We start from the raw sequence: 13,665 nt of genomic DNA on the forward strand, positions 1-13,665 counted from the left end.
CTGGACCTGGCATTACCCCCATCCGTGAGTCTTTGCATTTTCTCATGCCTCCAACGCCCTTTGTTTTAAAACCATACAGCCGAGCGGTTGAGTGCGGTTCTCGAGGCCATGCGTGCAGCCCTGTCTGTCGTGCCATTAGTGGTGACTGTCCTGTTTCTTTCTCTCTTTAATGAAAACCAAAACCACCCACAGAGGGAAGCTGCTCACCCACCGGATGTCTCCATCTCCAAAACTGCCTTGTACTCTCGCATCGGGCCCACCGAGGTGGAAAAACCTCCGGGCCTTCTGTTCCAGCAGCCAGACCTGGACTCTGCACTCCAAGTTGCCAGAGCAGAGGTATGAGACCGGTGGTGTCAAGGGCCATCCATATTCTTGACGCTGGCACAGGGCCTGAGTCTACTATCTGTCGGTAGCCGTATTTACCCATGAAGCTGCTCTTTGGAGACAGACCGGCCTCTAAATACTGCAAGCTGGCTAGGTAGCACACGTGGGTTCTGGTCTGTCTGGTTACCATGCTAACAGGTGCTGTAAACGATACCTCATCATGGTACCCCGTTCCCCGTGGTCCTTAGGTAATCTTTATTTCTCCTGCTTGGAGAATTCCCTGGATGGAATCTTGGTTCTATGTGAGATATTTTCATCCCGTGTGTGTATGATGTGTCCTGGATTTGGTCGGAACTGAATGCGCTTATCTGGGCTCCGCCTGTCTTCTCTCCCTGGTCTTAGGTTATCTCCAAGGAGAGAGAAGTCTCCGAGTGGAGGGACAAATATGAAGAAAGCAGGCGGGAAGTGATGGAAATGAGGTCAGTGGGGCGCAACTTCCTGCTGTGACTTCATGATGACTAATGCTGAGGCGTCCCCACCTCCGGCAGGGTCTCCCATAGAAGACTCTAATTCTTTGTTATTATTCAAGGCTCGTATTTTCACATGGGAGTTTTTAAGAGATTTTCTTTTAATTATTTAATTTTATCTTATTTTTGAGACTGGGTTTCTCTGTGTAGCCCTGGCTGTCCTGGAACTCACTCTGTAGATCAGGCTGGCCTTGAAGTCACAGAGATCTGCCTACCTCTGCCTCCCAAGTGCTGGGATTAAAGGTGTTCACCACCGATGCCCAGCTCATTATTCATAATTCTGTGTATCTCTGTGTGGTGTTTGTACCTATGAATACAGATGCCCTTGGAAGCAGAGGAATCAAATCCCTCCCCAAAGTTGGCGCATAGCTGAGAACTACCCGATATGGGTTCTAGAAACTGTACTTGGCTCTTCTGGAGTAACATAAGCTCCTAGCTGCTGAGCTGTCTCTTTAGCTTCTACACGTGTTTTTAGAATAACACTGTACATGAGATAAAGAATCCAGTCAGATAAATGTGTAGACAGTGAAAGTGTCTCCCCCCGATTCCAGTCAGCTTGCGTTCCTGTGTACCTTTCCAGCAGCAAGCAAAACACACAGAGCAGTGGTTCTCAGCCTTCCTAAAGCTGCAGCCCTTCAATACAGCGCCTCATATGGTGCTGACCACAACCTGTTAAGTTATTTCATTGCTACTTCATAACTGTAATTTTGCTACTGTTGTGAATAGTACTAAATATCTGATTCACGAACCCCAAACGGGTGGTGACCCACAGATTGAGAACCACTAACCTGGATGATCACAGCCTGTTTCCAGGTCATCATCACATCTTCCTGAAACCTCATTCTAACTCTAGCTCTTCCTTCTACTTCCCGCTGCTTCCCAGTATTTCCCGTTGTTTCCCAGTACTTCCCACTGCTTCCTGCAGCTTCCCAGTACTTCCCGCTGTTTCCTACTTCCCAGTACTTCCTAGTACTTCCCACTGTTTCCTGTTACTTCCCGGTACTTCTTCCCACTCTCCCCCCTGCTTCCGCTTCCACTTTCCTGATGACTAGATTGACCAGGTGAACCCTGTGTCCTCAGAGGACTGTTCTTGCGGAGGGCTGCTTTCGCCTCCTCGCTATTCATCCGGGGAAGTTGCCAGGCGTGGTGGCTCACACTTTTAATCCCAGCACTTGGAAGGCAGAGGCAAGCAGATATCTGTGCGTTCAGGGTCAGCCTGATCCATATGCATTCCAGGCCAGCCAGGGTTATAGTGCAGATCCGTCTCACCAATCCACCATTCAAAAAATAATAATAATTATTATTATTTTGAATTTAAAAACGCAAGGGGATAACAAGTAGCATCATATTTACTTTGAGGAGCACACGCCCTCCATCAGAAGAGACAATACAGAGAGAATGTTGGGGAACTTCAAGAGGGAACACCAAGAGAAATCAGGAACAGCTTCCTGAAGAGGAAAACATTTGAATTAGACCCTGAGAAACAGATTCTGTGTGGCTGAAATAGAAGAAGGAAGTAGACAACCTGGGCTACACTTGGCCTGACATCAAGGAAGAGCTCGTCTGTCCATGTTAAGCCACTGTGTCCCTGAGCTGCCTAGAAGGTGGTCAAGCTGGTGGGGGCGGTGAGACCTGGGTGTTGAAGGCTCCAGTCATGAGGTGGAAGGTGGGGCCTTTGTTCCACTTAGTGGGCCGTGAAGATGCTGCAGGGCTTGTGCAGTGTGCTGGATTGAGGGCTGTGTGCCAGGAGAGCAAACCTAATGAGTGAAAGGAAGAGTGCAGAGGGCGCGAGCCTTACCTGTGGGGTGGAGATGGGCACCATCCTGTTACCACAGCTCAGCGTGCCTCTGCCTTTCTTCCAGGAAAATCGTGGCTGAATATGAGAAGACCATCGCACAGATGATCGGTGGGTGTCGGGACCGGGGTGATCAGGCCCAACTGTGGGGAGCGGGGAGGACAGTAGTGGTGGGGATTGGGTGGCGCAAGGCTCAGGGCCAGCTCCTCTAAAAGCAGCTGTACTTGTGACTGTACCCTGAAGATACCCACAAAAATGGGCTTCATGCTACCCAGTGTCTCCGTAGCCCTCACTTGCCCAGCCGGGGTACTCTACCATGTCAGGACAGAGTCTCAGTTTGGCCCCTGGGATGGGTGGAAGTTTTGGATTTTGCTTGCAGAAAAGCATAGAATTAAAACCCCTAAACCCTAATTTAGTTTAGAGTCAAATGATTAAATATCCATATACTTTAACCAATGGATTTAGGGCTAGAATGGAACCTGTGGCAACTCCCTACCCAATACCCTTCCTCTGTGGCTGGCGAACCCTGTTAGCCAATCCCAGCTCTCCCTGAGATAGGACACCTCCATCAGAACACTGCATCCCTGGCAGCCAGAGCTGACAGATGCTTAGGTCTGCAAAGAGAGAAAGACCCCCCATTAGCAAGTGACACACAATGACTGAGTTTGCTTTCTTTCTCCTTCCCTCCCTCCCATCCTCTTTCCTTCCTTCCTCCCCCCTTCCTCCTTTCCTTCCTCCCCTTTTTCCTCCCTCCCTCTTTCCCTTTCTTCCATCCTTCCTCCTACCCTCTCTCTCTATAATGAATGTCTTGGAGACAATCCAAAGTCCAGTTTTTTTTTAATAGTAATAGTCTTGGGGAACTGGTGTTCATGTTGATTTATGTCTAGCTATCTGTTTATTTGCTTAGATTCGTGATAATCCATTTTTTAAAATAATTTTACCCACCTAAGGATTTATGGGGTAAACACTCAAGTCACTGTCAACCCAGTGCTCATGCTGGGCATGCATGGACAGGTCCCCTAGGAGAACCCCTAGCAAATGTTTGGCTTTTTGAGTTCCTTCTGTAACTTATTTCAAAATAAACAGCACAGTCATCCTTGAAGTAGCAGGAGGGCCAGTGGCTGAGTGGCTCCCACTCACGGGAGGGCAGCTGTGGCTCACATTAGTGAAGACTTCACCTGGAGCCCCAAGGCTCATGCAGCCCTGTCGATGTGGGTGCATTACATCAGAAGGAAATGTGTGGGCACATGGATGAGATAAACTCTGGGGTCTGCGAGTGCCGGCAAAAGCACGGGAGAGGAAGCCTGTTATCTCTCAGCAGCGCTGAAAGGGTTATCAGAGCCTTGGGGCGCGAGTGTCCTTGAGATGCAGGTGTGGTGTTGGGGGAGCAGGCTTGAGCTTTGGCTCCTGAGGGAATGCTGCCACAGCCAGCTTGTTGCACGCAGCTGGGGACTTGGAAAGAAGCAGGAGTCCACCCTGGAGGACTCCAAGCATAAAGGGCTTCTCTGGCTGACCTCAGGGCAGTCTGCCATTGTGGTAATAGGTTACTAGATGCCAGTGCCTGCTTCTTGGATAAACTGCAGCTGTCAGAAGTTAGAACATTTCTGCCTTCGACAATTGGAGAAGTGGGTATCAGGGGCATGGTGTATTTCCTATTTAGACTCTAGAACAGTTTTCTCAAGAGAACCCCCAGAATGGCTCAAAGAGACTGCTGTCCACATCCCCAGCTTGGGAGCATCTTCACTTGGAGAACAGCCCTACTGTGTGTAGTCACTAGCCCTGCTCGCCAGCCTTTCCTCATTGACTTTCCAAAGCTTCTAGTCGGGAAACATTGTGTGTCGGTTACTATGGAGGATCACTGGGTGAGACCACTAGATATTTCCGGGTCCACATAGCCAGCCTGTGTGGCGTGACTAGGAAGGTGAGTGGACCAGCTTGCCGTCTAGGAAAGCGAATGTCTTCACTTAAAGAAACACCCCCGGGTCTCATCTGGATCCCGTGTTTCCATCCTGTTTTCATTCCATCTGCCTAGCAAGGAGAACCCGGGCCTGAGAGCTCAGCAGTGTAGGGCCAGAGTGAATGTGGAAGTGTTCCGAAGTAGACCGTGGTTCCTCTGAGCCATGCTAAGCCCTCCCTCCTCATCCCGCCTCACCAGCTCCTCTGAAGAAAGTGTGCCTTGTTAAAAACTCAGTACTGGTGCCTTGGAATTTAGGACCAAAAGAAACCCCTGTGCTTTCTGCATTCCAGATTGTTGCGATTTTTTTGTTTCTGCTTTCCTAACAACTGCCCTGATTATCTGTTTTGCTTCCATTTTCTGTTGCTTCTTCCCCTTTGCTTGCAAAACAAGCAGGCAAGCCCGGTAAGTAAATGCTCCCCATCCCCACCCCGTCTGACCCCTACCCACCGCGACCCTTTGTGTTTCGTTTTTTCTGGTTTGATTATTTTTGCTTTGTGTACTCGCTGCATCCCCCATCCGATTTACTAGGGATTTGCCTGCAAACGCCAGAAAGCCGTAGCAGGGTTGTGAGTGCAGTGTGCCTTGGGCTGACTCTGATTTCCTGACTTTAAGAGCCTAGCTTCATTGGTCATGCTGAAGATTTGTGCTGCGTTGCCATTGCCTGGCTCTCCTGGGCAATTCTATTTTTAAAAGTGACAGAAGGAAAGCTGAGGTTAGGCGACATCTTAGATGCAGGAAATCGGATGGACTCTGATAAATGGCTCCTTCAGCCCATCTGGTGAAATGTATCCGTGACCACAGATCAGCTCAGAATGGACAGTGTACGCCATGCTGGGAATAAAGGAAACAGCTAAAATCCGGGCTGGAAAAGCTAGTGGCACTCGCAAATGCTCTCTTTTAGGAGTGTGGATGTAGCAAGTAAATCACTCGCATTAGAAAGTTCTCTGTATTTAAAAGGCAGTGCTTCCCAGGTCATTGTGACACACTGTCCCACCGAGTCCGGGGTGATGTTTCTAGGGACAGGGATATGCTATTGATAACAGGTCACTGATTCCAGACAATTCCTGGGTGCCAAGATCTTTGTATTCCTTCTCTTTTTTAGTCTCCCCAAATGCTATGGGCTAGAAACACTGCCATCTCCTGGTTCTGGCTAGGAGACTCAGTGAGTTTGAAAATGCCACCCAAGGTCACACAGCAAAGAAGTATTAGTGTTGGGGCTCAAATCTGGTCTGTTAGATTCTAAAGCCACTTCCCTTGGTAGCTTCTGGCTGCTGCTGTGAATACTAAGAACCCTGGGATGACTGGGGTAGGCTAGAGGAACGTTAGGCATCTCCTAGGCCAGTGGTTTTCCAGGCAGGGCCCTGGGCCAGCTACATCTGAGTCTCTTGTTACTTGTGCAGACTCCAGGCCCTGCTCTGACTGGCTGGGTCCAAAAGCAGGATGGACACGTCTGTTTGAATAGTCCTCCTGCTGGTGTTAATGCATGCTCGCATCTGACAGCCACCTTGATTTGTATGCAAGGCTTGGGAACCACAAAATAGCAGAGCTTTTCAACATGTTTTTGTCAGACTTGGAGCTAAAATTCATCCCGTGACCCTACCAATACACACAGCAGTGCTATGCCAAACTTAAGACAACAGCAAGATGCTGGCTTATCAGAAACGGAAGGGCAAATAGCTCAAATCCACACTTGCTGGTCCTGGTGGGAACCGTCCAGGTCCATTGTTGCAGGAAGTTCAGGTGGAATTGAGTCATGGTTATGCTTTTGTCTTTGGATCTGAGCCTGGGCTATGCTCTGTCTCCGTGAACCGACACTGTTGTCCAAACCCTCTTTTCGCCCGCTGTAAGATGGGGACAAGAAAACCTTGTACAGGTCACTGTGCTGCTAGCCTTGTTTGTGCCCCACGTGGATCATGTGGCAGCATCACTTGTGTGGAGGGGTTTTGTGTGCTCAGAGCAGTGACCCCAACAGACCCACTGTCAGCGCCTGAGGAGAGTGGCCAGGTTACTTTTGGGGGCTGTGTTCCTTTGTCATTGCTTCTCCCAGACACCTGACAGGCAGGCTCAACTGAAGGGAAGATTTTGATGTTTGTCTAACAGTTTCCGAACAATCCATCCATCGTGGTGGTGAGGGCATGCAGTTCATATTTTGGCAGACAGGAAGAAGAAAAAAGAGATACAGGAAGAAGCAAGGGCATGACCAGTCCTGGACTTAGCCTCAGTGACCTACTTCCTCCAGCCTTGCCCCCACCTCCTACTTTCTGCCACCACATCATGAACGCATTTGCAAGGTCAAGGTCCTCATGATCCAAGTGTCCTTCAGATCCATTCACAAGCACATCCAGCTGTGCTCATCTGTGCATTTCTCAGTCTGACCAACCTGCCACAATTACCATTGTAAGAGGCAACGGAAGCCTTGTGTCCCAAGCCTGCAGTGGGGAAAGTTGGAGTATAACAGAACCAGAACCCACAAGAGGCCCAAGCACACATGCAGACACAGGCATGTCTTTTCACATGACAGATGGACAGGAAGTGGTGAGAAATCCGAGACCAGTGAATGGGGAACCCTTGGGAGTTTCCCAGGACTCCTGTGCTCTGGGGCAGTAGCTGCCTGAGGTAGTAGGGCTGTCAGGGCCAGAGTAGGCATGTGGAGTGCAGCCTAGGTTTTATTCTCGATCCAAGAGGAGGTTTTTACAGGCGGATTCTGAGCAGAGGGAGATAGCATCACTTGCAGTTGGCGCCGGCAGCTGCTGCTGCTGTACAGCCAGCTCTCAGCCAGTCCTGGGCAGTAGGTAGCACCCTCCCAGGTGACCTGGGAGTGACAAAGATCTACTAGGCTGCCTGTTTTCTCCTGGGAGCTCTTGGTGCTGCGTGCGGATGGAGGCTAGGGGGTGTCATAAAGTCAGCTGTCACCAGGAAAGTGAGGCGTGCCTTGCCTACTCTGTCTGCACCCAGGCTAAAGGCTGGTGCACAGGTTGGAAGCCACATTCATGTCAGAGACGGTTTGTCCCATAGTGTAGAGACATCTGACGTCATTGTGGGGTGGCTGAGGGCCAGAGGGATGGGCGGGAACAGAGCTGTTGCTCAGGCTGGTACCAGTAACTAAACTGGACCCAAGTGGAACTGCTCTGCCTTGCTGAGAAATGAACTTTGCAGATACTGCCTTAGTTTGCCGAGAGTCCAGGCCTTGATACCATTTAGGGAGAGTTACCCCTAGGGTCCACCACAGCCCCTTCGATCATCTTCCCAGAAATACAGCAGTAATGTGTTCTGTCTGACTCAGTGTGGAGGAAAAGTAGACTCGCAGGGTCTCCATTGTAGATGTGCAAGAGGCCACACTGAGCAGGTTAAGGATTGACTTTGACCTACCCCACACGATGTGCCACGGCCCCAAGTCTTTGTTATCAGGTCTATGAGTTTTGTCCCATTGGAAGCCTCTGGGAGGGAGGGCTCCTTCCAAGGAAACACTTACATTGCGCTCAAGTAGACGCAGTTTGCACTGTCTGACTTCTGTCTCTCCTGCCAGAGGATGAACAGAGAGAGAAATCGGTCTCCCACCAAACTGTGCAGCAGCTGGTCCTCGAGAAGGAGCAAGCCCTGGCTGACCTGAACTCTGTGGAAAAGTCTCTGGCTGACCTCTTCAGGAGATACGAGAAGATGAAGGAGGTCCTGGAAGGCTTCCGCAAGGTATGTCTACCGAGCCAGGCAGAGTCGGGGTAGGGGTGGGGAAGCAACAACGGTTGAGGGTGCGGGGAGGGGGGGGGCGGCAGGAGGGGTGAGAATCAGGAAGCCCATCCTGAGCCAGGATGTGAACAGGACCTCTGCGGAGGTTTAAGGAGTCAGATTTGGCTGTTGGGGATGCTCTGGTGTGCCCCTCAGTGTTTCTTCTTGTGGCCCTGCCGATACCAGAATGAAGAGGTGCTGAAGAAATGTGCACAGGAGTATCTATCCCGAGTGAAGAAAGAAGAGCAGAGGTACCAGGCCCTGAAGGTGCACGCAGAGGAGAAGCTGGACAGGTAACTCACTATTCACGTAAGCCAGGCGCTTCAGCGGCACTCTGACATTGGCTGGCAAAGGGGGGTAGCTAATCTTTATGACTTGGGCTAAGCACTCATTCAACCACTGCCCGCTGAGATAAGCGAAGGATTCTGTTGTAATGTCGGGGGCACCCAAAGCCCTTACACATCATGACAAGGGTGGGATTCTTAGTGTGCCTATGTTTCAGGCTCTATTTAGTGGGGCTGGACTCAGACCTAGGTCTTTATTCGGACGTAGGAGGAGAGAGGGGTCCATGAAAAAATCACCTACGGTGCTCCTTGTACTAACAGGGCCAATGCAGAGATTGCCCAGGTTCGAGGCAAAGCCCAGCAAGAACAAGCAGCCTACCAGGCCAGCCTGCGGAAGGAGCAGCTGCGAGTGGACGCTCTAGAAAGGACGCTGGAGCAGAAGGTAAGAGGGTCCGGGTCAGGTACCCATAGCTGTGAGTCCTCTCGCTGGCTCTTGCCAGTCTATCTGGTGATGAAGGCTGGGAAGTTGGGAGCAGGGCTCTAAAGCAAAGCCAGAGCAGCTTCCATGTAAACTCATGCCTATGACCATACCTGTATTAGGTCCAGTTTTTTTTTTTCCTTTCTGGGATGACAGCCCATATGGTGTTTTTCCATGTCTCATTCTTCCACGGCATTGTGAAGTATTTGTCAAACGCTGTTGGCAAGCCAGGCATTGCCCTTGAACCTCTTCAACTATCATTCTTCCTAGGGAGTAGGTGAGGAGCCCACTAGTCCCCTGACAGGATGGGCAGCAGCGGGGCCAGGCATGTTCAGATGTCCTCTGGGTGTGTGATCAGTGGGTAGGCCTCCTGAGGCCACTGTGCCTAGGTTTCCTGATTTCCAGTGTGGTGCTTAGCTTACTGGATGAGTTCCCCCAGATATCCCGGTGAAGACCTCTGCCATCCCAGAAACATTCCAGTTCCATGTGGTCCAAAGGGGACAGGGTGTCTAGGTGAATTTCAGTAACCTTTGCCCTGGTAGGTACTGGCTCTGTCCTGCTAGGTGCTATCAGAGAGAGCCTGGTGATGAAGCAGGCCAGCTGCTCGCACACTCCCACCAGCCGTACAGCCTTGGCGAGCCTCGCTCGCTATCTCCTTTCCTTGGTCACCTTTAGTCCTGAGAATACTTTAGATGAGAGAATTTCCCTGATGTCAAGTGTGATACTAACCCTACCCCACTTAAGAAAAGAAAGAGAAAGAGAACACACTTGTGAAATCCTATGTAGCCCCATCTTTAGAGGATGCAGAGTACTACTGGCCGTCAACCACAAGAATTATGTTTTAGAAAGAAAATGCTAGACCAGTGCTGTATGCCAGCTCCTGCAGCCGCCTGGGACTTCTGGGCTCTGCTGGTTGTCCACAGCAGTCACCATAAAGACAGGACACAGCTGCAAACGCATTTGTTCACTCTTTGACAATCACCGAGCATCATTGTAGGGTTACCGATGAGTCTTTGTATGTTTTTACAGAAGCGGAATGTTCCTTTAAAATAAAGACCACATTCCCCAGTCTGTGTGTCCGGGAAGTTATCAGTGTTCCCACCGTATAGAATCCATTTGAGATGCTTTTTAGATCGCCACATTGTGTTAGTTCCTGAGGCAGGAGCCAGGGTGGATGTCTCCAAGGCCCTTGGCCTGATCAGAACTGCAAACGAAAGTGGTGGTGCTGTGTTTTCTGGTAGAAATACACAGATGCAAACAAGGGAATGGCATGGTTTTGGATAACAGCAAAGACAAGATATATCTGCAAACGTAATTACATTCTGAACTGAGCTCCTGGAGGAAGGCATTAATCATGGTGTTTGCACCTAAAGGGCAGCAGATACATGTAACAAACAAGGCTTATAGATACATTTAACAAAACAAGAGTCTCAAAAACATTCACCAGGGCAGGTGAGGATGAAGATGCTGGGCCCCATGATGGGGCAGTTTGCCCCAGGGGTAGCTGAAGATCTCCAGGGCTTCCGCAGTGAACTGCTGCCCTTTAAGTCTAATGGACATGACAACAAAGCTGTATAGCTGCAAACACAACTTGAATCTGTGTTCCAGGCTGGCCACATCTGTTTCTATTTGACTGGCTGTGTAATCTCTTATGCACAGCACTTAGCCTCTCTGAAGCTCAGTTTCCTCTCTGAAAAATGGCATGACAATGTCTTCCTTTGAAGGGCCAGTGTGAGAACTGAGGGGTGCCATGGTATCTGGGATGGTTTTAGCTTGGTGATTGGCATGTGATATTCACAAGATGAAGATAGGCATTCGTGACCATCAGGGTGGAGGTAGTGGCCAGGGCTTTCAGCACTTGTGTGGGCTGAGGCCTAAGGTTTACTTTTTTGGCAGGAGGTGGGCCATGGCCTGGCTGCTGGAAGACAGGGCTTCCTCCCTCTCCTTACCCCCCCTCCCGGCAGCTCAGGTTTCTCCCCTGCATAGGCACAGACTGTGGTGTGGAGTGCTGGAGTCCTAACCCAGGGACAGCCATGAACTGAGCTGGGACAGTGCTGCAGGAGGTTCTAAGAAATGGGCTGGTGGAGGCTAGCCTTCCTCAGCTTCTCAAAGGAAAACTAGCTGCATTAGATGCAGGTTTTCCCTCCTCAGGGAGGGCCACTGGGCACTTGTGCATGAGCAAAGACAGCCTTGGGCTGCTGGTAGCTCCAGCCTTCATGGAGAGCCATATCTGCGGGCTGTCTCCCAGCTGGATCCCCTTCCTACAGGACAGGAACTGCTGCCCTGATATCTGTGCCCATGTGTGTAGCTGCCTTTGATTGAGCTTCAAGGCCGGGCCAAGGGTGGCTTCTGCAGGGAAGAAGTTGCCTTCCTCTGCCTCGACTCCTCCAGGACACCTGTACCACCACGCCACCTACTGGGCATCTTTTAAGTAACGTTGTGTTCTTCCAAGTTGGTCTTTGTCAGGAAAGCCTTGAACCAATGCCAGTTCTTTCTCACCCCAGACCTCAGCCACCCTCCACTTTGGTTTACTTACTGAGTCTTTCCATTTACACAACTCCACACTTTTTACCTCCTCTCATTCTCACCTACGTATTAAAGATAAGGAAGCCAGGGTTCAGGATGGCTGTGCAACTTGCCCAGGCTCCCCAGCTACATCATAGCTAGGTTGTAAACTCTGTCCGCTTCCAGTTATTTCCTCTGATTACTTTAGGTAGCCTTAGAGGAGACCGAGAGACTGGGTAGGTGCTGTCCCCCAAGAGGAGACCAGTGTTGCCTCTGATTGACTGGTAATAGTTGTTGTTGGGGCAGGGTCTCAGTGTGACCTTGGTGACCTGGGATTCACTATGTAGGTCAGGCTGGCCTCAGATTCATCAAGATCCTCTTGCCTCTGCTTGACGAGTGCTGGGTGTAAAGGCATGCCCCACCACACCTTGTAGCTAAATGTTTTTCTCTGTCTCACCTGGTCCTGCCTAGTCCTGTGGGACTGGTTTCTCTCCCACCCATCAGTCCCCACAGCCACTTATGAAATAATCAGAGGCTAATATTAAATATAATTGCTTTGCCAATGGTTCAGGCTTATTACTGGCTAGCTCTTTCTTTTCTACTAATCTGTGTATCGCCATGTGGCCACGGTGTTACCTCTGTTCTAGCATCTTTCTCCTTAGCTGCTGCTGGCATCTCTTTTCTTGGGTCTCGCATTCCTCTTGGCCCCCACCCTTCTTCCCCTCTATATCTGTTTGGATTTCCTGCCTAGCTATATTCTTTCTTGCCATAGGTCAAAGCAGCATTAGTTATCAACCAATGGGAACAATATATTACAGAAGGACATCTGCACCACCACTCCTGGCCTTCTTTTCTTTTCTTTTTGGTGTATATATGTACTTTCTTTTTGTTGTTTGTATGTACTTTGTATTGGGTAACCAGTTAAGGGGGCTTATCTATGGGAGAAGCTAATTCTTTTTTCAGCAGTTGTGAGTTGCCTGTAGATGTTTGTCGAGGGGTGGGCCCCTTGAGACATCCCCCTTTCATGTTAAAATGTCTGATATTGTCATTGTTTGAGTTTTATTGGCCACATAGTTGGGGTATCATGGGTGTAGCTCCCTTGTCATTTTTAGGAGACATAGTCATGCAACATGACTCTTAGGATCTTCCCACCCTCTCTTCTGTGAGGTTCCTTGAGCATTAGGTGGCAGGAGTTGTATTATAGATGTATCCTTAAGGCTGGACTTCTCACGATCCACTGGTCTCTGCATGATGACCAGTTGCGGTTTTCTGCAATGGTCTCCACTTACCACAAAGAGAAGCTTCTTTGGGTGAGAACTACATTTCCCATTCTAAGGCTAAGTTTTAGAAGGCACTTAGGAATTATGCTGATTTAATCCAGCGGTGATAGTAGGGTCTCTCTCAGCTCCATGACCTCACTGGCCCTGGGCAGTTGGCTAGGTTTCCAGTACCAGGCATGTTGTCACTCCTATTGAGGAGACCTTAGTCCATTTAGAGAACTGTCGGTTACTATCAAGATGAGTGCCACTACTGCAGCCCAAGGGACATCTTGCTCAACTGATCATTGTGATTCATAGGTGTCATAGCCGGAAAGAACTATTGATTATCCACCTCCCTTGGTGGCTTACGCAGCACTCTCTGGTGCTAGGGAAACCAGACCAGCAGCAAGGAGGTTCTCAAGTTAGATCACCTCAAATCTCACGAGACCTGTGTCTGAAGCGAGTGGTGTCTTCAGGATAGGAATTCACCTTCAACCTCTGAGGGACCTCTGAATCCTGCTGTTCCCCTTTCCAGGCCCCCGCAACCACGATCCCTTTTTACTTTCCTGGTTTCTCTAGTTACTCTGTCCACCTTTCCTTTTGAGACAAGGTTGATCATTGGCCTAGGGGATCCTCCTCTGTCTGCCTCTCGTGTGCTGGGTTTATAGGTGTGCACTGCCACACCTGGCTTGCTTTAAAAAAAACAAAAAATGGGTCCCTGGGGCTGGAGAGATGGCTCAGAGGTTAAGAGCATTGCCTGCTCTTCCAAAGGTCCTGAGTTCAATTCCCAGCAACCACATTGTGGCTCACAGC

General features: G+C 49.9%; 1 protein-coding gene across 10 annotated transcripts in view; it reads left to right on the forward strand.

Annotated features, from left to right (window-relative positions):
- The window catches only part of Tacc2 (transforming acidic coiled-coil containing protein 2), a 112,854-nt gene that overhangs the window by 98,295 nt on the left and 894 nt on the right, over positions 1-13,665 (forward strand). For 5 of the 10 annotated variants that reach the window (XM_026781102.1, XM_026781097.1, XM_026781098.1 and 2 more), the window contains 7 exons: positions 193-336; positions 727-803; positions 2,714-2,757; positions 4,997-5,005; positions 8,130-8,290; positions 8,513-8,619; positions 8,932-9,052. In XM_026781102.1, coding sequence (XP_026636903.1) covers positions 193-336; positions 727-803; positions 2,714-2,757; positions 4,997-5,005; positions 8,130-8,290; positions 8,513-8,619; positions 8,932-9,052 — 663 coding nt within the window. The remainder of the gene's footprint in view (positions 1-192; positions 337-726; positions 804-2,713; positions 2,758-4,996; positions 5,006-8,129; positions 8,291-8,512; positions 8,620-8,931; positions 9,053-13,665) is intronic. The other 5 variants (XM_026781103.1, XM_026781101.1, XM_026781104.1 and 2 more) reach the window with 1 other exon arrangement.

The sequence above is a fragment of the Microtus ochrogaster genome, chromosome 8, assembly GCF_000317375.1.
Source record: "Microtus ochrogaster isolate Prairie Vole_2 chromosome 8, MicOch1.0, whole genome shotgun sequence".
Lineage (NCBI taxonomy): Eukaryota > Metazoa > Chordata > Mammalia > Rodentia > Cricetidae > Microtus > Microtus ochrogaster.